At 41.4% G+C, this 26,887-nt stretch overlaps 1 protein-coding gene across 2 annotated transcripts in view; it reads right to left on the bottom strand.

The window, feature by feature from the left end:
* Nucleotides 1-26,887, bottom strand: part of ELP3 (elongator acetyltransferase complex subunit 3) — a 1,566,942-nt gene that overhangs the window by 787,518 nt on the left and 752,537 nt on the right. For both annotated transcript variants that reach the window (XM_044061854.1, XM_044061853.1), the window contains exon 11: nucleotides 17,232-17,322. In XM_044061854.1, coding sequence (XP_043917789.1) covers nucleotides 17,232-17,322 — 91 coding nt within the window. The remainder of the gene's footprint in view (nucleotides 1-17,231; nucleotides 17,323-26,887) is intronic.

Genomic DNA, 26,887 nt, shown 5'->3' with positions numbered 1-26,887 from the left:
ACCTGCTGCTCCTTCGGTTGCGTGGGAGAGCAACCTCATGGAGGAATTTGAAATTGCTTCAAGGGTGGCAAGTTGGGAGGCCACTTTGTCACGTGCTCCATCCGACACTTGACTCGCGAGGCTACCAGAGAGTTCGGAAATAAGGCCTCTCTGGAGTCTCGTAAAGTGTGCCAAGAAATTCAGCGAACCCACGGCAAAGGTCGCCGCAGCAAAGACTCGCTTCCCTAGCCTGTCCACCACCCCGGGACTCCCTGTTTGGCAGGTGAACAGCCGGACTTTCTTCTGCCAAAGTCCTTCTTTGTGGCCGCCGCCACCACCACAGCGTCTACTGGCAAGCCTTTCGACCAATGGGGTTGATCCTCTGGAGGTGAAAGTACTTTGTCTGATCTCCTGGGGATAGCTTCTACTGAATCCGGACTCTTCCATGCTCGCTGCATGATGAATTTGACCAACTCATCTGCAGGAGGGGTCACACCCAGGACGTAGTAGGCCAGGAACAGAAAGCTTGTAAGAATACGGATTCCTCTGGGGAAGTGGTGGAGGATTTCCAGTCACCCTGCTGACTCAAAATCTCCAAGATGTCCCCAAAGGAAACATCGTCAGGGGGTGATCTAGGGGAATCTTCCCCATCATCGTAATCCGTATCTTCCATAAGGGACTCTTCAGGTGAGTCCATGTGTTTTCTTTTGCACACCCTCTTCCGAGGGGACTCTTCGGTGGGAATGTCCGAAGAAGCCTTGGAAAGGGGGGTGCTTTGGATTAGTGGTCCCCTGCCAAGGGCTGGCAATGGCTGAGTAAGGAAGGAACCAAAGGGGGAGCTGACAGAGGAGGATTGCTAGCTGCCAGCACCCTCTCCATAATCCGGAAGACAGGCCCACCCAAAGAGGGATGGGAGCCCGGAACCGAAGAGGACTGAATCGAAACCAGGGTCACACCCCACTCCGAATGGTCCACCTCCAAGACTGACACTTGAGAAGGGTTCAGTGCGGAAATAACTCTTGGATCCGAGATGGGAACCGAAAGGGCGTCAGGGCCGGAACCAAATATTCCACTCCCGAAGCAAGGGATTGAGTAAGGTGAGCTGCCATCGGAACTGAAGCCCACCAGGACTTAGATGCTTCCGGCATCAAAGCAGTCTGCGCCGAAGGAAGCAGTCCCGTTGAAAACAATGGGCAAGGAGGCCTTGGGACCAAAAGTTCCCCATCAGGAAAATATGAAGGAGTCGAAGGAGGAAAAATCCCAACACCCGGAGTGGAACAGGGTCTGGAGATTCCTCTTGCAGTCAAATACCTGATCCAGGAGATGAACAATGTCTATTTCGGACACGCTCCTGGCAGACCTAAGCGATATCCCGGAAGGGGATTCAGGCCGATCCAGAAAGGACTGTATGGTTGCCCGTCAAATGGGTCCACAGAAGACAAATATCTGGTCCATGGTAATGAACTCAATGGAGCCGGGGATTCTCATTTGAATTGCGTAAACGGTAAAGTTGGCACCGAGAGGGAACTCGGAGCTGAAGTCACAATCGGGGTAATAATCAAAATCGGATAAGAGGTCGGAGCCAGAGCCTGTAAAGGCGAGATCGGTGTGGAAGTGTCCTGAACCAGACTGGTCGGAACCGAAGAAACCATCGGTTCAGTAGTCGTCGATGCCGAGCTCGGCAACGACAAATCAGACTTCCCAGAAACTGTGCGAGGTGCCAAAATCGGTAACACCGAGACAGCGAGTCAATGCTCGGAGGAAGATCTACCAGCCTTAGATAGATGATTTTTGCCCCTCTCACCAGCTAGTGAAGAAGGGTCTGAGCGAGGACGCTTCTTATCCTTGCCTGGAGAGGTTGAGACCTCCGCAGAAATAGCCTCAGAGAAAGGAGAGGAAGGCAATCCTTTCAAAATCAACTTGTTGCGCAATTCATTCAACGTCCGTTGACTAAAACTTGCACAAATATCACATGGGGGAGTTGCAGAAAGATGTGAGATGCCCAAACAATGAACGCATTTAAAATATAAGTCACTGTTAGGCAATTTACTACTGCACGACGTGCAATGTTTAAAATCAGAAGTACCCTTTTTCTCAGACATACTAACACTCGCTCAAACAGAGAAAGGAAGAAGAAAAGAGCCAGACTACCAGTAATGGTATGAAGAGTTACCACGAGGGTGGTAAAAGTAAAGAAAAAGGCAAGAAAATACCAACAATGGTAAGAAAAGGAATACCTGTGGGTAGACCTACACTATAAGAAGACACTATAAGAAAAACTTTTGGAAGAAATACACTTTTGAATAATTCAAAACTACTTACCTGGAGAGCTCGTTGAAAACGCTGCTATATGGCTGTGCAGCAAATGAGATCTGAGGTATGGGATGAAGGGCATTGTGGGTAGTAGCGTGGCTCGAGAGTTTGGTGTACGCTAGCTTGGCATTTGGCTGACTCGCTTCCGGGGGTTTGTGACCGTACCCATCAGTGAGGAATGGAAGAAGATTAACAACTTCAGATCTTTGCTTATGACATAAATACAGCATTCTGACAAGACAGATGTGTCTCAGAGGATGGAATAGTCACCCCATTCATGTGAAGCAGAATCCATCTCTACCTGTATTCAAATGTAACCTTGACCATTGGATGGGAAATCAAAAATTCACCCCGGTCTGGCCCCTATGTCTCTGATAGACAGTGGTCAGCAGTAAAAATTACCCAACTTTCCCCCTCATGCTCCTTAGTAAACTTTTAGCAACCTCATAAGTAATATACCTCACCAAATAGACACCCATGTTACATGGGGAAACAACTGGGTTGGGTTGCTCAACTAGCCTTTATAAAGTCCTTGATTATCATTAACCTAATATCGATCTATGAACCTGCATCTATATATAAATTGTGTGCATGCAGGTGCGAGCACAAGTGTGTGTGTGTGTATGTATGAATGTGTACATATTTAAAATTATATGTGCATGTTCATGTATATTTATGCTTTTTGCTGTAGCATTTTCTGTTGCCCTTAGACTGTTTTCATAAAAAACTTGGAAAATTGTTGTAAAACTTTTACTTTAGCTGGCTCTATAACACTTACTTATGCAATCAACAAGCCCCCCCCCAAAAATAACCACCACCTGAGTTCACGTAGTCCCAGTCTGCTTTAACATTTCTAATGTACTAGCACTCTATTTTCTAAGGCAGTGTAGCAAATGTGCTGTGTTACAGATAGCACAATTCTTGTAATACATACTGGTACCATCTGTTAGAAAGTTACCTATTTATCCAAGTTGGAGACTAATCTCTCCATCCCACCCACTGTCAGTAAACCACACTGCACTACATCACCACCAAAACATTACTTCCACAAATGCTAAAGAAGTAAAGAAATCCGTGCCTAAGCCTTCTAGGCCACCTAGACATCCTACTAGCTTACTTTAGCCACAGAGCATAAATGCTAACACCACACCCACCTGTTGTTCATGGATGTTGCCTGTGCTGTGAGCCTGGGTTCTTAATGTCTAAGGTGCCTGCAGCACATCCCAGAAATCACTTAGCCATTGGTGACTCCACTGTAAGACATACAGACAAAACACTTGCCAGGCTGGCTAAGAACTGGGTGACAGTTACATGGCTCTCTGGTGCAAGGATTAGGAAAAGTCACTAGGTGCTTTTAGTTTCCCACACTGCCAAAGACACAATTGTGACTTTGTATTTGCTCATGCTGGGTGAATGATCTTAGGCATTCCACCCTGGAAGAGATGCAGAGAGGCATAATTGAGCTCTCTGTTTATGCCTTTGAACAGGGCAGGGCTCTGGCATTGAGCAGTGTTCTTCTATCACCAAGAATAATGCTCAAATTCAAGGACAAATAACCAGCTTCAATAAATGGCTAGTAAACTAGTGCAATTGTAGGGAGACCCAGTATGTCTCTGCATGGGATGAAATCACCACCAGACCCACATGTTCTGCTAGAGATAACCTGCATCTTTCACCCTTTGGTTTTTGCATATTCGCTAAAAATTGTGCTATCCTTACTTTAAAAATTCCCCGCAGACATACTGGGTGAGCAAACTGGTTTAATTAAAGAAGTGATTTTTTTTTTCAGCTTTGATACAGAATTGTAATTGCCTAGACACAAGTCAGGCCTTGCTGAGTTTCATTCTGGTGGCTGCCAAAAAAGCAATTACTAGAAAATAGAAATGGAAGTCTAAACCAACTAAACTAGGAGGAGTAAATATATTAACAGAGATAAAAGAACTGGAAGGGAGATCTTCAGAAAAGGGCAGCAGCAAATTACAGAGAAAAAAATGGAAACTGTGGGACCAATACATGCAGAATAATGTTTTGGAAAAGGAATGAGGTTTAAGGGAAGGCAGGAACTGAATAAGCTACGTAATGTTCCAATGATAAATGACCGTACAGACTATAAGTGATGTATAATATTTGCAAATGAAAATATGTCAGTATGGTTTGTTTTCATTTATACAAATGTATTACTATGACATAAGTGATAATTCAATGAAGATGTTTCTTTAAAAAAAATGTGCTAGCCCATAGTGTCTTTTAAGGCAGAGTTCACCTGATGGGCATCCCAACACAATAAACACCAATCTGGAAATAATTAAGGTAGCATTGCTGAATGCCAGATGTGTAAACAGCAAAATTGCTGAACTTGAGGCCTTCCTTAACATTGAAAGCATCAGTATCTGTGCAATTACAGATACCTAGTCCCACGGGAGTGAAAGCACTCCCCCCATTCCAGAGCACAATGCCATACATTCAGGTCCACAGATACCTGTAGTGGAGTAGCTCTATTTATTCATAGCTTATTGTTTCTCTCTAGATTTCACAATACAAATTTGGAACTGGTTCAAATCCTTGTTACACTAAATAAAATTAATCATCACATTACAGCCAATTAAAGCTTCCCCTCTATTACTCCTTCAGAGCATGCAGAATACTTTAACCAATTACAAAAGTTACCAGTTGAACCAAATAGCTTTTGTATGTGTGACTTCAACTCTCCACACAAACTGGCAAACATCTATTACCAACAAATATGCCTTAAGATTTCTGGACTTTGTAAATCCCATGCACTGGACCATCTTGTTTCCCTACTCCCCAGAGGCATTATCCTCTTGATCTTGTCCTCACAAATATTTCTCTCATTTGCAACACCCAGCTTGATTCAGGAATTACTTCAAGACCAAATTTACTACTTATTGATTTTACTGAATCACAAATGTTATAGCTCCCTAACAAATCTTGCAAGTGCAGCTGTAGTCTTGTTTATGTATCACACTGGCCAAAGATGTAAGAAAACAAGCAATAAAGACAAAATTAAGCAAAGCGTTTCTTACTTGTACTAACTCTGAATTTTACTCCATCTTGGATAGAGGCATCCATACCAATACAGAGTAAGCATAATGGCAAGTTTCTAGAACTAAATCTATACGGTGGAATGACCATATCAACAAATTCTGAAATAAAAAGAAAAAACACTCCTGGCTATTACTAAAAGATGTCAACTTTATCACCATAAAAGGGATTTAAAATTGATGTCTCTCAAACTTATTACAAAATGTATGGCCAACTATGAAAATAGTGCAACTAATCTAAAAGTTAACCAAAAGACCTTTTTTAGCTACACTAGGAAGTTCAGAAGTAGTTTACAATTCTGTACTGAATTATTTCCAATCGTACCACCTTCTCTGACTCTAGAAATACTGATAATATTCCTGAAGATAAATTATCTTTCAACATCATTCCACTCCCTTCCCCCTCTATTGCCCTTCACACCACGTCCTGAGATCAATTTGGACCAAGTCCTTTTGGTACTTTCCAGATTCACAAAACACCAATTCCATGGCTCCGGACAAATCCATAGATGCTTGCCGAGAAGTGTAAAGTTCACTTAGCAAAATCTCTCCATCAACTCTTCAGTCTGAGTCTCGCTACTGGTTATGTTCCTGAGGAGCAGAAAACGGCAGTTGTGATGCCCTTGCATAAAGGTGGTCCTGGGAATTTATTACCTTCTCTAAAAGGGTTACCGAGGCCATGGACATGGGGCACACAGACCATACTGCTTATTTAGACTTTGCAAAGGCCTTTGACACCCCTTACTGGGATTACTGAGGAACTCTTCCAACTCAATATAAACCCATAAATAGTTCTCTGGATTATTTGTTTGTCTAATTGAACCCATGCCCATAAGGTCAGGGGTATTTGCACTACAGAGGAAAGTGTCACTAGATGCATCCCAAAAAGCTCTGTCCTGGTTCCCCTCCTGCTTGGCATACATTTTTGTGACATAAAAGATAGCACCACGGGACTATAGCTAATGCAGTCAATGATTGCAAACTTGTGGTGATTAACAAATTTAATTCTAATTGTGATGGGCCTCTTTACCCAGGCCAGTAATCGAGAAGCCTCAATCCTCACCACAGACACCGGTAAAAAAAAGTTTACAAATGGAAACTACTTATTTAAAAGAACGTATTAATCTAAAGGTGGCACCACAGGGTCTACATCTTTTCAAATTTCCATTTGGTTTAATTTACGATGACAAAATGACAACTGATTTTATTACTCTGTTTGACAAATGGGGACTAGTGTTTTTAGATAAAGTTGTGGTTTACAATGAACAGATGAAAGAAGGATTTGTAAAGAACTAGAAGATTTGAACAATAAAATACTGAGTGATTTATTATTTCCCCAATATGAGGAATTGTATGAGAAACTTATTGTTTGAGTGGAAAGGAAATTTAATGCACTGTTCCGTAAAAAGAAAAGAAAATTAGACAGGGACATTAAACAATACAGAACCAAAACAGCATACCCCACTAACTGGCTTGGTTTAGATAACTTGGGTTCTAATCATGATGGTTGTAAAGTTAACAATTGTGATGTTAAAGATGACAGAACAAGAGCTGATGTACCATACAATGATTACATAGAAAATGATGGCCAGGAAGAGGGCTTACAACAAGAGGATTTTCAACCACTTTGATGCTCAGAGAGGTTAGTGCACCAGAATTTAGAGAGGAATTACACAGCTCCCAGTTATGCAGCTCAAGTCCAGAAAGGATACTCGAATCGAGGGTGGGCATGAACAAATATTAACTAATGGTTTTAAGATTTACAATTATACGGACAGGACTATTACTAAAGTTTTTTTTCATTATTCTCTAAAAGGTTTAAGTATGTCCCTGTAAAAATGTATACAAGAAAATTTAATTTGAACATATTTTCCAAGAACAATGCTGGGCCTATTTCCAATGGTCAGCACAACCATAGAGTATTAAGGAAAAGAAATGTTTTTAACCCCCCCCCCCCACCAACACCCTCTGGGTGGTGTTTTTGAAAAGGCAGTCATGGAAGATAAATCATGGGCACAAAAAAGAAGGTTCTATGCTAATTTAACTAAAATGAAACAAACACCTGTGTGCCGATTAAGGGAAGATGATAGCCTGCGCATTATGACACCTGACAAAGGAGGGAGTACAGTTATCTTCAACTCAGAGGATTATTCTAATGTCATACAGGGAATTTTGTTCAATGAAGACAGCTAGATTCAGGTTTCTAAAAATCAAAGAAGAAGGTATGTACTCACCATAATGTTCCATGTGAGTTGTTCCATCTCGCCTTCATTCTTTACTGATGGGTTCGGAGCCGATCCATCGGCTCCGATACGGCCATTTGCAAAGCTTGAGGTTTTACCAGTAGCGTGAGACCAAGCCCCTTATCCCATGATGCACTGCTGGAATTACCTCATCTTGTTTGCTGCGTGTACTATAGCCATATAAGTGAACTACCCTCCCATGGAGAGGAAGAAGCATTGAGCAACCAGGATGAGACCAACCTCTAGGTCAACTATCAGCCAGGTGGGGGAAGGATGGGGGGGACGTAAGAATGAAGGCAAGATGGAACAACTCACATGGAACGTTATGGTGAGTACATAACTTCTTAATGTGAAGTTGTTCAATTTCGCCATTCATTCTTTACTGATGGGTAGCGTCCCTAGCATCATCAATCTCGGGTGGCTCATGAGAGTACATTCTTCAGGACCATAGACCCAAAAGAAGCCCTGTCCCTGGAGGCCATATCAACTTTGTAATGAGTGATAAATGTATGAGGTTTAGACCAAGTGGCTGCAGCACAAATGTTATCAAGAGGCAATTTGGCTTGGAATGCAGAAGATGTAGAAACTGCTCTGGTTGAGTGAGCTTTAATCTTGTGCAGAAAGGGCATGTTAGCAGCTGAATAAACAAAGGTGATACAATTGGATAGCTATTTAGAAAGCGTTGTTTTAGCCACTGGTCTACCTTTTCTGGCTTCAGAGAATGACAGAGCTGGTCTGATTTTCTAACATCTTTTGTTCTGTCCAAATAAAATCTGAGCTGTCTGTGAACGTCAAGTTTGTGCAGCATATACTCCAAATGACTGAAATGGTTTAGGGAAGAAGACTGGTAACTCAATGAATTGGTTGATATTAGATTCTGAACAAACTTTGGGCAAAAAGGAGGGGTTTGTCCTAAGAGATACTCTATCAGCATGAAAAATCAAATAAAGAGGGCTGATAGACAAAGCTTGAAGTTCTGACAATCTGCGGGCAGAAGTAATAACTACCAGAAATATGGTTTTCCATGATAACAATTTGAGATCACAAGATGATGCTGGTTCAAAAGGGGGAAGAATTATACAAGACAGCACAAAGTTTAGATTCCAAGGAGAATAAGGAGTTTTCGCTGGAGGCCTCATGTGAAAGGTTTCTTTGAGAAAGGCCTTGGACAACTTATGGGACATTATATGTTTAGCCCATCAGCCCCGAGATGAAAGTTAGATATAGCGGCCAACTGGACCCAAACTGTTGTGGCTGCCACTCTTTTATTAAAGATCATAGTCAAGAATTCTAATATGGACATCAAGGGGGCTTGATAAGGATAAATGTTCTGCTTAGAAGCCCATATGGAAAATCTCTTCCACTTACAAAGATATAATCTTCTGGTGGATGGCTTATGGGAAGACAAAAGGATCTGCTTTGTTTCATTGGAAAAATTATGAAGCCTGGCTATGAGGGGAACTGCAGCAGCCAAGTTGTTAGCTTCAGTGACTGCAAGGAAGGATGGAGGTCCCCTGATGGATGTGTCAGAAGGTCCGGAACTGGCTCCAGAATCCATGGATCCTCCAAGAGATGATGATGAAGAAATGGGAACCAAATGTGCCAAGGCCAATGAGGGGCTATAAGAATGATGGTCCTTCCCAGAGATTTTGCTTTCTGTAGAAATCTGGGTATCAACAGGATAGGAGGGAATGCATAGAGGAGATCAAGGGGCCAATCGTGTATGAGTGCATCTCTCGGGGGTTCTCCAGGAGGGGGAATCAGGGCAAAGTAGCTTCTGCATTTCATGTTGATGTGACTGGCAAAAAGATCGCAGCAAGGCTGGCCCCATTTGTAGAAAATCCTGTCCGCAATCTCTTCCTTAAAGGACCACTCGAGAGGTAACAACATTGCCCTGCTCAGTTTGTCTGCCATCACGTTGGATCTCCCTGGGATGTGCATTGCCAACAGAAAGCACAGGGAGGAGACAGCCCACTGCCAAACCCTGAGAACTTCTCGGCAAAGGGGGTAAGACCTGGTTCCACCTTGCTTGTTCAAGTACCAGACTACTGACATATTTTTCTGTCTGAATTGCAATCGTTCCTAGAGGAAGAGAGTCCTGGAAGTACTGCAACACCAGAAGTACTGCTCTCATCTCCAGAACATTGATATGCAGATGTGACTTTTGATCCATCCATGTGCCTTGGGCAGTCTTTCCCTGAAAATGCCCACCCCACCCTATCAGGGGAGCATCAGTGGTCACAGTGGCTACTGGAGGGGGTAGTACAAAGGGGTGTCCTACAGATACATGAAGAGACGTCAACCACCACTGGAGATCTCTTTTGCAAGAGTTCGTAATTAAAATTATGTGATTCATTGGGAGTTCCTGATAAGACCACTGAGTGAACAGCAGCTACTGAAGAATCCGCATATGCATTCTTACTAATGGTATGGCCAAGATCACTGCAGCCATCAAACCCAATACTTTTAGAACTTCTGCAGCTGGTGCTGTCTTTTGATACCAATGAGTTGACATGCTGGCGAAGAAGAAAGACTTTCTCGATTGGCAGTCGTAGAGTGGTGGTTGAAGTGTCTAACTCTGCCCCTATAAAAACGATATGCTGCGATGGTGACAAGGCAGACTTTTCTGAGTTGACTGTAATGCCTAAGTGATTGCAGACTGTCAGAGTGTATTCCCTTGCCTGAAATCAGTTGATGCTTGGTGGTGGAGGTAAGAAGCCAATCGTCTAGATATGGAAACACCTGGAATCCTAGACTCCTCAGGTGAGCCGTGACCACTGCCATGCATTTGGTGTACACTCTGGGGGCTGTAGTGAGACCAAAGGGTAGGACTCAAAATTGATAATGATTGGCACTCAGCCGGAAACGCAGGTGCACTCTGGATGGCCTGGCCATTTTTATGTGGTAGTACGCATCCTTGAGATCTATCGAGCACATCCAATTATCTTTCCCTAAACACAGAAGTATATACTGTAGCGTGACCATCCGGAACTTCTCTTTCTTCACAAATTGGTTCAGTCTGCTGAGGTCCAAAATAGGTCTCCAGTCCCCTTGTTTTCTTTGGAACCAAAAAGAATCTTGAGTAAGTTCCAGATCCTGTCTCATCTGCTGGGACTGGCTGGATGACTTTTTTCTAGCAACTTGTGGACCTCTATAGTTGCTTGTTCCCTGTAACTGGGTGGAACATTTGGGATTCCCCTTGTGGGTGGGGGTGGAGTGGAAAACGGTATGAAATACCCTCTGGAAAAAATACTTTGTACCCAGCTGTCATTTGTTATATCTTGCCAGGCGTCTGGATACATTGATGAGCAACCCCCGACTGCCTCCAGAGCAGGACAATTGGGCCTCCTTTCAGGAGCGCTGATAGGGTTAACCAAAGAAGTGGATCTCTGTCACCCTAGTGTTGCGGACCCCCTCTGCCGCGAGGGCGGCATCTTCCATTATTACCCCCTCCTCTGCTCCTAGAGGGGGGTTCACTATGTGTGTTCTGAAAGGCTCCTTGGGCTTTTCAGAAACACATCGTTCCTCCCCTTTGGGGTAAGGCAGAATAGGGGTGGAAAAACGGACTCGGATGGCAGACAAAGTCTTTCCCTTCTGTTCACACCTGGTCAAAGTTTCCCTTCACTTTAGGCCCAGAGAGAGATGAGCCATCAAAAGGGGTGTTCACGAATGAAGACTTAAAGGGCTCCGCAAAGGAACACAGTGCATCCAGGAATGTCTTCTTTGAACAATTCCTGTACCTGCTGCCCTACTCGTCCCATCAGCTGCATATGATATGACACGTATGGCAAGTTCACAATGGAATTTAGGGTAGCAAGCTGGGCAGCAACTTTATCGGAAGCCCCTACAGCTACCCTGAAGAATATCTCCTAGCTCCTTAAGGAGATCTCTTTGCAACCTGGTGAAATGGGTCAAATAGTTCAGGGATTGGAGTGTAAAAGTCACTGAACTAGACATGCGTTTCCCATACCAATCCATGATCCTGGACTCTCTGTCAGGAGGATGGACAGACAAGGAAGTCTCAGACATCTTTTTGGTGGCCACCGCCACCACTATGGCATCAACAGAGACTCCTTTGGACAAAAAGGATTTATCTATGGGAGCAGAAATAAACTTGGTAGGCCTCCGAAGGACAGGCTCCATGGATTCCGGTGACTCCCATGCCCTCCGAGAGACCAGCTGCATGAGCTCATCGTAGGGCGGAAACACCCAAGAGGTGGAAGGTTGAGACTTGAAAGCCTTCAGGAGAATGGACTCATCCTCAGTACGGCTTTTGGACTGCCAATCACCCCTATGCCTAAGGATCTCTAGTATCTCCACAAAGGAGATATCCTCAGAAGGGGATCATGGGGACGCTTCTGACCCATCCAAGTCAGTGTCAGATGTCAGACTCCTGTGGGTTGTCCAAGTGTCTCCTCTTGCACAATCCCTTCCTGGGAACCTCCTCAGTGGGAGCTTTTGGGGAGGTCTCAGAAGAGCAGGGGGTGCTCTGTGGGGCTACCTGAGGCTCAGGGTCTCTACGCCTAGTCTGGATGATGGAAGCTGAAGCGGACACAGGCACTTTGGGGGAAAAGGAAGCCAGACCTGGTGTCGAGGATATCTTTGGGGACAAGGCTTTTTTCATGACTTCGAAGGCATCACGGCTCCCATGAGAAGGAGTTGACAGACCCGAAGGAACTGCTAGCCCCTCCCGCACCGAGGCCATGGGCTCCAAGCTGGAGGTAGGAGCTGAGCTCATCCAAGCTGAAGCCCGGAGAGGAAGAGTCGGCACCAAGTTGGTGCGACTATCCTCTCCGGACCTGACAGGAGAGTATCGGCTCCTAGAATCCCCGGTCGGCACTGAGGACGTCAGAGTAGATGGAACCGAGGACACCAGAGCAGTTCTTGGCTACAAAGACTCCACGATCAACAGGTCGCCCCCTTCAGCCTCCGAAGGTCCGGTATGGCTCGGAGGAGGAGCAGTCAAATCCGGGGTAGTGGTCTTTGGTTCTGACGCTAGGGTCGGAGCCAACAATTTAGCAAGGCCTGGTGCCCGTAAGAGCTTCTGCACGAATCAGTCCATATCCAAATCTGAGGGGCTGACAGAAGACCTAGAGGAGTAAACGGACGGTGCCGACTGAAGTGGAGATGCAGGTCTCTCAGATACTGGCTCCAGAACTGTGGGCTAGCTCCAAAACGAAAAGACAGTTGGCTCCGAGGTCTGTGGAGCCGATGTCTCAGAATCTTCCACTTTCTTGGACTTTTTAGACACTTTAGATTCCTTGGAGTCCCCTGAAGTCTTTGAGGACTTGAAGGATTTGCTGGCCCCATTCTGGTCACTCAATGCTTCAGAAAACAGATGCTTCAGCAAGCCTGTGTCAACTAACTTTCTTTTCCTCTCCAATAAGACCCTAGAGGAAAAGGAGTGGCAAATATTACAGGACTCCTGCAAATGTACAGCACTTAAGCAACAGACACACTGAACGTGGCCATCAGTCATAGACATCTTTTGCCTGCAGTCTGGACATTTCTTAAACCCAGACTTTGGGTGCTTGTCCTTGCCCTCAGACATATCCCAAAAACAAATACCTTAGGCTTAACAATCAAACAACAAATGCCTCAGGCTTAACAGCAACAAAGCACACAAAAGGCCTAATAAGAAACACTTGGTATATAACATAAGGAACCACACCTAGGCTCAAAGCACAAAAAGTCTAGTGAACAGACAAATTTACAGATATAACTGTAAAAAAGTACACACACACACTATAAACAATGGCCCAAAAGAAGAAGGGCCAACACAAACTAAATGTTATATATCTAAGACGTTATCAACTATGCTGAACACGAGGCCACTACAAACTACTAAACTATGTTAGTAATAGAATGGAAAAGGGGAGCTTGTAAGAAGCTACACAAACTACTCTAATAACTATAGAATAATAGAAAAACAATTTTTTTTAAATAACTTGCGAAAACGCTTACTTTGATGACAAAAATGGCTCGAGCAAACTGGAACCTCTGATCCATGCCGTAGCAAACTAGATCTGAGGCAAGTCCAGCAGTGCATCATGGGATAAGGGGCTTGGTCTCTGGCTAATGGTAAACCTAGAGCTTTGCATACGGCCGTATCGGAGCCGATGGATCGGCTCCTAACCCATCAGTAAAGAATGAACGTCGACATTGAACAATTTCACATTTAATATTTCTTACAGATGTATTGATTCCTATTTAGAAGAATATGTTCTTGAAAAGTGTATTAATCAAGACACCTTTGAGTCTTTAATGAACAATTACCCTGTTTTGGTTATGTTTGGTATTCCCAAAGTACACAAAAGTATTACTGAACCACCATTTAGGCCAATAGTTGCAGCCAACAGTTCTAAAATCCATGCCCTGGCCATTTTTGTTTGCAATCTGACTAAACATGTCTTCTCTGAAAGGGTTACTGAGGCCATGGACATGGGGCACACAGACCATACTGCTTATTTAGACTTTGCAAAGGCCTTTGACACCCCTTACTGGGATTACTGAGAAACTCTTCCAACTCAATATTAACCCATAAACAGTTATCTGGATTATTTGGTTGTCGAATAGAACCCATGCCCATAAGATCAGGGGTATTTGCTCTACAGAGGAAAGTGTCACTAGCTGCATCCCAAAAGGCTCTGTCCTCGGTCCCCTCCTCCCTGGCATACATTTTTGTGACATAAAAGCTAGTACCACGGGTCTATGGCTAACAAAGTCAGTTAATGATTGCAAACTTTTGGTGATTAACAAATTACATTCTAATTGTGATGGGCCTTTTTACCCAGGCCAGTAACTGAGGAGCCTCAATCCTCACCACAGACACCGGTGAGAGACCGTCACTACAACAGGTATGGATTTACTCAGCATTTTTCAATGCATCTCTCTCTATCAAGCACAATTTCCCCCCAAGAGCAGTTCCAAGTGATTGACACATCCACACCTGGGTGTTTGATTTTAACACACACACACACACACACACACACACACATACACACATATATACGTTTCTCCTGGGAAAGGCTGGCAAAGATTTCCTAGCTGTGCCCCCTTATGCCCAGACAATAAGGTAATGATGCTGCCACCAGCCAATCACGGTCAGGCTCTTACAAGGGTATCTAATTATACTGAGTAAAATCAATACTAACAAAAGGTAGTGTAACCCAAGCAGCAAGGTTTTTCTGAGTGGCCAAAGCATCACTAGAATAAGCACAAGTACTCTCAATATGTTAAAAGTAATGTCTAGAAGACCAGCCACAATAAAAGGTCTAAAATATTTAATAATAAATAATAAAATAGAAAACATGAGAATATTAAATATTTAAGTGCAATAAACATCAGAAGGGCAGCCACGGTGGTGCAGTGGTTAGCATTGCTGCCTCACAGCAAGAGGTTCACTGGTTCAATCCCAGAATGGGGTACCTTCTGTGCCGAGTCTGCATGTCCTCCCTGTGGTCGCATGGGTTTCCTCCGGGTGCTCCTGTTTCCTCCCATATCCCAAAGACATGCTGTAGGTGGATTGGACACACTAAATTGGCCCTAGGTGTGTGTGCGTGTATGTGCCTTCTGTGGAAGATTGGGCGCCGGGCTGGCAACTCGACACTGTAAAACTCCACTGCCAATCATGAGCGGACAGGTGATCCACTGTGGCGACCCCTAACTGGGAAAAGTTGAAAGAAGAAGAAGAAGTGCAATAAACATCAGAGTTTCAATCACAGGAGAAATAAAAAATAACACAGTTGGACAGATTTAAGTAGATGCAGAAAAACAATACCTAGCTAATCTTACTGTAATTCCAGACGGTCTAAAGAAAAGCTGCTCCCTAGCTAACTTAATACAACATGGCAAGATTAGCTGCTGAGTTGCTTACTTCCACAAGGCAAGGTGATGTTCTTCCAGCTTATCTAACTGAACTGTGATAACTGTCATAGATTTTTACATCAGGTTCCAAAGAAAACAAAGCAAGCTGATCTGTGAGTTCATCCCCTCAGTGCTGGTTATAAAATGACATCACATTTGAACACATGACTGTGGTAAAGTACAGACTCAGACCTTTTCTAAGATCTGTTGCAGTATTTGAAAATTATAGAATTCTTTTTTTAAATAAACATCTAATCAGTTATAACACTGTTGATGCATTTTTAACAAACATCTGTACAAGTTAGTGTGATAGTCAAATGACACAAAGTTATTTACAAAACTCCAGCTAAGCATGTTGGCACACTTTACACATGCACTGCCCCAGTCTCCCTGGCACAGATGGCAATGCTTCTCATCATCACACTAATACTCAAACAGTGTTACAAGGACTGGAACAAACAATGGGTGTATTAATCAGGGGCTTGTCCTCAGCACCAAGAAATATATCACATTTTCCTTTGATAAATCTAGTATCACTGTTGCATACCATATATATAACATTCCATTTAAATTTGACACGGTCAGCAGGGACTTGGGTACATATGCTCACAACAGACTATACTTTGACTGCCAAATCTCTATGATGGTTAGGTAATCTTACTACCTTGGATAGTTTATCAATCTTTGAAGGATCTCCTCAATGACAAAGGAAGTTACAGTCTCACGTATTCATCCCTTATTAGCCCCATCATTGAGACATAATGTTCCCTTTGGCATTTACCTCACCAAACACCTAAACCAGATTGAGAGACATCAATGTTTCCACACTAAAAAGATCACAGGTCTCAGTACCCAGAGCTACTCTAAGAAACTAAAAGATCTGTCATACAGACTCCTGAGGGGTGATCTGTACTTAGCCTTCTGTGCTATGAGCTACCCAGCACTTTTTGAACTCCTTCACTTAAACAGAACAAATGTAAAGCCACTGCAAATAAACAACCACATCAATACTACATGATGAGCAGGCAAATACCGAACTCAACATGCCAATCTTTTTTGGAATAACTGCCTTCCCTAGCAACTTTTAAAACCAGTCTGGATGACTGGCCGAGATATCACAAATTTTCACCAAGGATATGAGGAGAATGGGACACTGCTAGTCTCCTACTAGGGACTGGGTGATGTGGCTGAGCTTCTAGTTGGCCTCCTTTGCATAAGCTTAGTAAGAAGCCAAGAAATAATGAGCACCCAACATTAGAAAAGAAAAGGTTGTTTTCAATGAAGTCTGTACATAACCTAACCCTTGTTATACTCAGTGTTCTAATGCAAAACTCTGCCAGAAAATATCCTCAACATTTCTCTAAAACATATTTGTGCACTTCGAGATGGTATAAATGATCATCTCTGTCACACTGCAGTTTTAAACCTTTCTCGAAAATTAGCTAGGTCAGGTTACCATTAAAGAAAAAGAAAGGAGAACATGAAAAGCAACCTTGTAAAGGAAGCGTTCTTTTGAAATTGTAGAGTCAATCTGGAGCCACTATCTTCAGTGTTTAGTGTTCAATGGCAAAGTTCACAAATCATCTAGAAGTTAAACTCACTTTACACATAGCTGTTTATTTAAAGTAACAAAAGCAAATAAGGATTATATCATCAGCAATCCCTTAACTCCAAAAACAAACACAAAAAAAATATTATCACTATATCTTGATCTGGAGCAAGACCTCCTCAAAATAAACAAACCTCAAAAGTCAAATGTTTCACTCACTTCTGTACCAAAGTCCTTCATCCTAGCCAAAGCCAATTCACGGAGGTTGCCATGCTCCACTCCTGATGTCACCAGTGGCATTGGGATGTCTCTGTCATAAAAAGCAGGAAAGCAGTTTCAGTTAGGCTGACACAAGCAGAAATGCAGGGTCACCAAATACCGTCCTGCAATGAAATTTATCATGACACAGAAATGTTCTGCTGCATGAGCACATCACCTGTATATACGGTGAATACAGTCATGTTTATGTTTCACACTGGCCAAGGATGTAAGAAAACAAGAAACATGGACAAAATAAAGCAAATCATTTTTTACTTGTACTAACTCTGGCCTTAGAAACTAAACTGTTGTGCATGGATACCAACTAGTATACAGACTAATGACAAATAAGCTGTAGAGATGTCAGTACTCACCACATCTTGAAGAAACTAAATTATTTTCTTCTTCTGAAGCATACTGTAACAAAACTCTCAAAAACACATTTATTGTACTTATTTATCCTCTGTTGACAGAGTTCCTCATATTAGGTTAGTGATCAGTTTTTATGGGATACCCACGGTGGTGGTGCTGCGGTAGCATTGTCGCCTCCCAGTAAGACGCTGTCCGGTTCGATTCTCAGCTAGAGCGTCTTCTTCGTGGAGACGTGTGAATGGGCGTACCTTCGTTGAATTTTGTAAGTCAGAGCTGGCAACTCGGTATGTAAAAATTAACTGCCAATCATTAGCGGACCGGAGTTCCGCTGTGGCGACCCCTAACCGTGAAAAGCCGAAAGACACAACAATCCACGGTACTACAAGGAGAAATGTGGCCAAGGCATCAGGAAACTTCCCCGACTCATCACTGCTGCAAGTGGGGCTCATTTTGCAGAAACACTTCCTGTTTCTCTTCCAGGTTAAGGGCAGCCCAGAAAAACAGGGAGGCAGAGAGAGAGAAGGAAATAATGGAGTGGCGAGAGAAACGGAGGAGAAAGCAAACATTGAGGCTGGAGAATGCATGCAGGAACCTGATGAGATGTTTCAAAGGCATCTGTTTGATAGAGGTAAGTCAGCAAATGATGGATGTATACTTGCAACCCTCCAGTTGGAAGAGTTGTGGGATGAATTACTTAAAGAAATGCTGATGCAGAGTGAGCCAGAAAATGAAGGAGAAGTTTCCTGGGGGGACATTATTGAGAGTATGCAAAAGATGGATGCAGAGACAATCCTGAAGAATAGTGGTGAGATGGAAAAGAAAACATATGCAGAGAAAATAGAAGGCGGCAAAGTGGGAATAGCAGAAAAGAATGCAGAGGAAAATGGAAGTATGCAGTAAGGATTCAATGTAAAGAAGACAAACAAATGACAGGTATGAATTTAATAGCTCCTTTGGGTGTAAAAGTACATAGGGTAAGCACATTTATTTTTATTAACCAAGACATTCTTGTGACAGTATACTTGAGACTTTTTTAATAGAAAAATTTCTTGGAGAATATGAAAAAAAGAATGACTGTAACCTATGGAATTTTTATGTGACAAAGCAATTTCAAAGGGACATAAAGAAAATTCATGTACAATTTAGAAAGACTTTGAAGGGGCAACTGAAAACTTTATGTAATAAATAAACCCTGGACATTGCAAAAGTTTATGATAAAAGGGGTTTATGAACTGGTGGATAGGATTGTAATATACTGTGTTAAAAATAGAAAGAGAATAAATTATACACATAGCAAGCATGACAAATGGGGGGGGGTATAGGGGTATCATAAAATACTGGGGACCACCCAAAAGATGTTTTTTTTTTTTTGACAAGGATATTTGATAAAGAATTATGATAAAAGAAAATTTTGTATTTGTGGGGAAATGGGACATGGTGCAAAAACTTATGAAACTATTAATCGAAGGAAAAGGGAAAATGAAAATCTGTAAATGTATGAATATAGTAATAAGAATAGGGATTTTGGAGTGATGTAATACATGTGATGTAGATGTACTTATGTTAGAAGAGACAAGATTTTTAACAAATGAAGAAAACTTACAAATAAAGAAACTATGGGGAAAAAAGTTAATTTGGAATTTGTGGAATGCTCTGGAATAGACATTCTATAGAAATACAGTAAAGATTATTAGATGCAACTTTAGCAAAAATGGCAAGATTAAAATGGAAAGAACAAATATGTAGAATTGTAACATAAGCTTATATTAACTGTAAAGAAAGGGAAACCTTATTTCATCAGATTTTTAGACAGAAAGGGAAACCTTATTTCATCAGATTTTAGACCATGTAGTGATAAATATGAATATTATAACAGGATACTTTAATTTTGATTTAAGAAGCAAGAGTAAAAAGAAAGGAAATGATAGAAGAAAAATGTTAGCAGTCATAAGATGCAGTAAGTTAAAACACTGGGACAAAAATTCCTGGACTTATAAAAGCAGTACATATAGAACTGAAATAGATTATTTTATAGTATCAGAAGGTTTAGTTATAGGAGAAGGGAGGTAGCTGAAACAGGATTTTCTGATCTTACAATATGGCTAGAGATACAAGAAAACAAGGAAAATATAAAAATTGGCAAAGGAATAAAAGGGAAAAGAGAGTATGAAATGAAGGAAACAGATTAGTAATACAGCTACAGAAGATCATATTACTATGTGAACATATACAATTGTTCTGAATGGCAAAATTATGTGAGAAAAGTAGAGAAATAAATATAAATACATAATCCATTGGACGATTACTTTCTAATTATGTGACACAATCTAAACAATAAGTTTTATTTATATAAGCAAAGATATTTTTACAAGGAAAAAGAGAAGTATCACGTTACTTAAGCAGACTAGTAGATGAAGATGGTAGTGTAAAATATAAAAGGAGAACTAGTAAGAACTCAGGAACAGAACGAGTAATCTAGTACAATATGCACAAGAAAGTCCGATCGCACAACCATCATTCAATCTTTCCCACATATTTATCTTTTTTCTTCAAGGATAAATAATGAAATGTTTATAAACCAATGTATGTATTTAACGATTTATTAAAGTTCCTATGTTTAGTATCATAACAATGTTCATATATCTGATTGCACAACCATTATTCCATCTTTCCCACATAAAAACTTTTACATGACAGGCAGGAAAAGAAATGTACTACCCTGCTAGTCTTACAGTTACAATGGTCTTGACATCCAATAGTTTTTGCATATCCCTGTACAACAATATTTGGTCCATCACTGATATGTCTACAAAACTTACAACATTCACATTCGAACATCCCTTTATGGGTATTACTGCTGTGATATTTACCTTGCCCATTTCAAATTCATCCTTAAGGTATTTTTCCTACTATATACAGTTACCAGATTTTCACATAATTTCTTTTAGATTCAGAATTAAATGCCAGCTGTCATTTCCCAACAAGCAATTCCATTGGAATCCTTAAAAAGGGTATAACCATAGCTTTTGCTTGTGTGCTTGTCATTAATTTTTTTTACAGTGCCCATAATGTAAAACAGGTTGATAATGTGTGTGCCTGTATTTTTCAACCTCATCTCTTGCATCTAAAAGGAGATCCTTGGTGTATTCTCTATCCTTAAACATGTCCAACAAGATATCATTTCATTTCTGAATGTGTTGTCAGTAATTAATATAGATAAACATACCAATTGACCTTTAATTACATTCCTTTTTGGATGATAAAGATGACAAGCTACTGAAATGTAAGTATGCATTACAAAATGCATTCTTCAGAAAAATTGTAGAATCAAACCTACTTTCAAGTTTTTTTTGTATACTAACATCTGGGGAGTTGATTGTGACCTGATATGTTGAAAACGTAAATTTAAAAAAAAGGGGGCTGTATGGGAAATGTACTCAATACATTTTCCCAGCCTTTTTATGGTCATCTTTCCGTAGGACAAATATATCACCCTGAAACCTGCCAAAATATATTATCCTTAAACTCAAGAGGTAAATATATTTTTTCTACCAGGTGAATAGCACCAAGTTAAAATGGGTGGTCAAGTGGTGCCCATAGCTACACCTGTTACTAGATTAAAAATATTCTTCTGCGCAGAAGGATTTACATAATTTTCTTAACAGTTTACACCACGTGCAATATGACAGTCAACTTCTGCTTGTTACCAGTGATGTAAGCAATTTGTTTATGGTCATATCACATGCCATTCGCCTCAACTGGTTTTCTAAGAAACTTCATGAATTTTAAGTGTTATCCAACAAAGATGTTATAAAACTGGTTGATGTTATAGAGAGTGTACTCAATTTTTTTTTTTTTGAAAGAGAATATTTTAATCGAGTGACAAGTGTAGCTATGTGTGCCACTTGTGCACCCATTTTTGCTAACTTGGTCCTATTGGCCTGGAAGGAAAATGTTATATTTACCTCAGAGTTTAAGGATAATATATATAATTATGACAAATTTTTGGATGATATATTTATCTTCTGGAAAGGTGACATTAAAAAGTTGGAAGAATTTATTGAGTACTGAGATCTGATATGGCAAAATCTATGGTTATAACATTTTTAAGGATGGCAATGATGTTAGACAAGTGCTTGTTAGGAACTGGCAGCTGGCACTTTATTCTGAATTTAAAAAGAAATTAGGTAAAAAAAACATTAACTGTATAAAATAGGGAAAAGAACTTGTAGATATTTGAAAATGACAAGGCAGATAAACACCACAGCAATAATGTTCATAAAGGGATGTTCAAATGTGGACACTGTATATACTGAAAATATCTCAGTGATACACTAAATATTGTTGTACAGGATGTGCAAAAACTATTGGATGTCAAGGCCGCTGCACTTGTCAGACAAATGGAGTAATATATTTGGCTTCCTTCCCTACATGTTAATGCTTTTACGTGGGAAAAAATGAACAACTGTTACACAGCCAGATATATGAACATTACTATGATATTAAACATAAGAAACTGAATAAAAATTTCATAAAATTTTATTTTTTATCCTTGAAAAATTAGAAAGGAATCCTAGGGGCAGGGGATGGGAGAGTAAATTAGAATCATGAGTTGGTGTAGCATATTAGGTTAAATGCAACAAACAAAAAAGGCTCAATAACTATGTCTCCATAAAACAGAACAGTAGATGTTTGAATGACCATTGCTGCAGTAGCCTTACCACAGCTTCAGGACATCTGCCATGCCCCAAACTGTCAGGCAGTTCGATCTCAGCTGACTACAAGACACATTTGGGCACCAACCCCTTCAGACTTTTCCTGCCAACAGAGAGAGGGAGAGAGACTGAGCCCAGAAAGGCCAATACTAGGGACAGCAAAAAATAAATGTCAACACCCTGGCATAAAAACCACACCAAAAACAAGGGGATGGAGAGAGGGAGTAACTACTTAAGCAGTGATAATTTGAACATCTACTGTTATGGTAATTTTACCTGTACTATATTCATCATATTAATCACTGCTGATGTAGCTTAACTATATGGGTAGATTATCCTAGCTTTCTACATTTCAAAAATGGAAGAAGGGCTCAGGAGCCCCTGGAGAATGGCCTTGGTAAAGCCTAACCTGGCACAAGGGAAATAATCAAGCATATAGTGCTTTGTAAAAGTGCATCCAGAAAAACAAATCATTCCTAGAATACTTCTAGAATTCAACCCTTTCCAAAAAGCCACAGATGAAGCAGAAGCCCTGGCAGAGTAAGCCTTGACCACACTGGAATAGTTTGGTTATGGTGTATATAACAAAAGATAATAGGCTTAGACAGCCATTTGGAAATAGACTACTTTGACACAGGTTGTCCCTTATTACCTTCACAAAAAGTAAACCATTGATCCGAAGATCTGAAATACTTAGTTCAGGCAAAGCAGTACCAAGGCTGTCTGTGGGCATCCAAGGTATAAAGTTCCCTTTCTCCCTCATTTTTATTTGATACCACTTTAGGACTAAAAGAAGGATTAATTCTCTGAGAAACCCCGGCCTATGGAAAATGCAATAGGGTTGATTCACAATAAGAGCTTACAACTCAATCTTCTTTTAGAGGTCAGAGCAATCAGTAAAACTACTTTCCATGTTAAAAACCTCAAGTCTGTCAGATTAGCTGGTTGAAATGGAGCAAATATTAGCTTGTCTAACATAAAATTAAGATCCCAGAGAGGAGCCACCAGTTTACCTGGAAGTCTCTTGTACAAAACCCCTTTCAAAAACATTTTGACATGGTACTGTATTAAAAGAGGATCATCCATGGGCAGACATTGGGTGGCCACGGTGGTGCAGTGGTTAGCGTTGCCGCCTCACAGCAAGAGGTTTGCCGGTTCAATTCTCGGCTGGGGTGCCTTCTGTGCGGAGTCTGCATGTCCTCCCTGTGGTCGCGTAGGTTTCCTCCCACATCCCAAAGGCATGCAGTAGGTGGATTGGATACTCTAAATTGGCCCTAGGTGTGAGTGGGTGCATGTGTGTGCCTTCTGTGGAAGGTTGGGTGCCAGGCTGGCAACTAGACACCGTAAAACTTCACTGCCAATCATGAGTGGACAGATGATCCGCTGTGGCGACCCCTAACCGGGAAAAGCCGAAAGAAGAAGAAGAAAATCCATGGGCAGACACTCTGAAATGGCAGCTATGTGAACCTTGGGAGAAGAACAAGAAAGGTCATAAGATAGTAACACACAACAATATTGTAAAAAACTGAGAACTAGCCCTGAACATGTGCTGGTTTTGTTGTTGGCACCAACTAGAAAATCTTTCTGTTTGTTAATATAGGCTTTTCTAGTAACAGGCTTTTTTGCTTCCATTAGTATCTACTGCACATCCTCAGTAAACAGGTGCCTAAAATGAATTAAGACCTTATCATCTAGGGGTAGTCAGCTGAAGTTGACTGATGTTGGGATGTATCAAACACTTGTTCTGGGTGTGAGTAGATCCAGACTATGAGGGAGCTTGTGGTAACTGCCCCTGGTCATTTCAAAAGAAGGGTGAACCACAGCTGCCTGGGCCAGAAGGGAATCACCACAATGATCTTGGGGGATTCTTTCTGAAGTACCCTGGATATTAGTGGAATGGGTGGGAAAGCAAACAGGAAAGTACAGTTGTGCAAGTTAAACTTACTAGAGCAGCAGATGTTTAAATGATCACTGCTGCAGTAACCTTAGCTATGAGTAATTACCTTTGCCAACTACATTTGGGAGGTGGAAGTAGAAGAGTCCAAGACCCCCTGCAGAATGATTCTAGCAAAGCTTGACGTGGATCTACAGAAAGAATCAAACTTATAGTGCTTTGTAAAATTATGTACAAAGGCCCAAATTATACCTCTCAACCTCTTAGTGAAAGAAATCTGGACAAAGCCCAACAAAATGGGGGGACAAAGGCCCAAGAATAGGGACAGATTTTAAATATTGCTCTTATAAACTTAGAAAGTTGTTACAGTAACAGGGTTTGTTTCAGCATACATTTTCTGAAGGATTTGAAGTCTGAAACTCAAATGTATGTCATTATTTACTGACTTCACTCCTCATATCATCCCAGTGATTTGCCAGAGGAACAGGCCAAAAATATGAGCTAAAAATTTGGACATTTTGTGAAAAGCTGTACAATTGAAAGGTTTGGCCCAAGCAGCAGCTTCTAGAATACTTCTAGAATCCAACCCTTTCCAAAAAGCCATAGATGAAGAAAAGGTCCTGAGACAGTAGGCCTTGAACTTGTCTGGAACAGTTTTGTGATGGTGAGTATAACAAAAGAAAACAGTCTTAGACAACTATTTGGAAATTGTACAGTTATATACGAACTTCCTACTGACCATTGTTGCAGTACTCTTGGTATGCAGTTGTCTGGCTGGGTACCAAAGCTTTACCTTCTCAAGGTCGTTATGTCCAACCTGTGACCTCATCTCGTAAACACAGCAGTGTACAGATGAACATATGACCGTGGATCCTCAGACTATCTCCAAGTAAGTGACCAGAAGACTACTGAGAGAGGGACACTGGTCAGTTGAAGGGTGTAGTTCTAACGGGCAAACTCCCCCATTCCCATGTGATATCGCAGACATTAAACACAAAGAGAGAGAAGAAAAGGAATGTTGAAGTAAGGTAGTGAAGAAGAGAAGGAGGGTGGGATGGAATACTCCAACAGTAATCAGTAGGACTTCTGTTATGGTATGTTATTACACAATTGCATGATGTACTGACTGAAATGATTGCTTCAGTATTCCTGACATTTGGGTGATTCCAAAAGCTGAAGGAAGTAGGAAGGGGGGTTGACTACTGAGTAGAAGAGTTGTCCAGCAGTCCAGATAGGATTGACCTAGTAAAGGCTGCCCTGGACCTGGAGAAAGCATCAATTTTGTAATGTTTGGTAAAGGTGTGTACAGACGACCAAGTGACAGCTTCCAAGTTAGACCTGGCATCTACTCCCTTGTGAAAAGCCCTCAAAGATGTCACTGCTCTAATGGAATGAGCTTTCAGGCAAGAGGTCAGGGTCTTAGCATAATGCAAGTAGCAGAAAGAGATAGCCTTAGAGATCCATGTTGCAATAATTTGTTTGGCGATCAGCTAGCCCAGCTTAGAGTTTGTAAAAGATATAAACAGCTGGTCACTCTTTCTGAAGGATTTTGTTTTAACCAGTTAAAATCTGAGTTGCCTGTAAATTTCTAGATAATATAAGATTCTTTCCTTCCTGTTTTGAGGATTGAGAAAGAAAAGTGGATAAGGTGAACAGTGTGATTGAGGGACAGCTTGCTGCCCTTCTATATCACTGCTGCAGTATTCTTAATGTTAAGGATCTTTTGCCCAGTGCAGCCTGACATTTTGCCTGTATATCAAAGTCTAATGATCCTGTATGTACCGTTTGCCAGAAATATGCGCCCTGTACAGAACATAGGACATAAAAGTGATGTACAGACACAGTTAAAAAAAAATCTTGACTGTCGAACACCGTTACTGCTTGTTGGGCTGAATGCCTTATTGCTGTGCAGAATACCTAGGGTTGATTTTTTTTTTTCTCTTTTCTTTGGTCTTGCATTTTATTTTGCTTACCTACACAGTTCATGCCATCCAAGAAGGGAAAATGTCAGTGTGCGAAGCAGATTCCCTCTAGGAAGAAACTGTTGCAGAAAAGAGGAAAATCCCAGGATGCAAAAAACTCCCTTACCAGCCTCAGTAAGAAGCAGAGATCCCTCATAAAATCCCCCAAAGCTAGTTACAAAAATAAAATTGCCAAAGATTCCAAAGGCAACCACAAGGCATTCTATAGCTATGTCAAGAATCTAAATGGCAATGCTCAGATCTGCTCTGAGCTACAACAGAATGGCATTAAATATACTGATCCCAAGGATATTGCCAATATCCTGGCAGAGTGATTCAGTGCAAACTTCACCCACTCTCACCCCCTAAAGGGCCCATCTCAATACCGAAAGACTGCCAAATTCAGGTAATAATGGCCATTCAGGTAAAAAACAATCTCTCCAAAGCTAAGAATACAGCATCCATGGTACCAGATGACATCTGAGGCTGAGTACTACATGAACTACAACATGAACTGGCACCTCACCTAAGTGTCATGTTTAATCATAGCCTCACCTCAGGCTTTGTGCCCACTGAGTGGCGCACAGCTACAGTTATCCCACTCCACAAGGTGGGGATCCATCTTGGATCCCGGGAACTACTGTCCCATCAGTCTGACGTGCCTGATCTGCAAGG

The sequence above is a fragment of the Protopterus annectens genome, chromosome 2.part0 (assembly GCF_019279795.1).
Source record: "Protopterus annectens isolate FY-2018-M chromosome 2.part0, PAN1.0, whole genome shotgun sequence".
Classification (NCBI taxonomy): domain Eukaryota; kingdom Metazoa; phylum Chordata; order Ceratodontiformes; family Protopteridae; genus Protopterus; species Protopterus annectens.
This window is presented reverse-complemented; position numbering and strand designations above follow the sequence as displayed.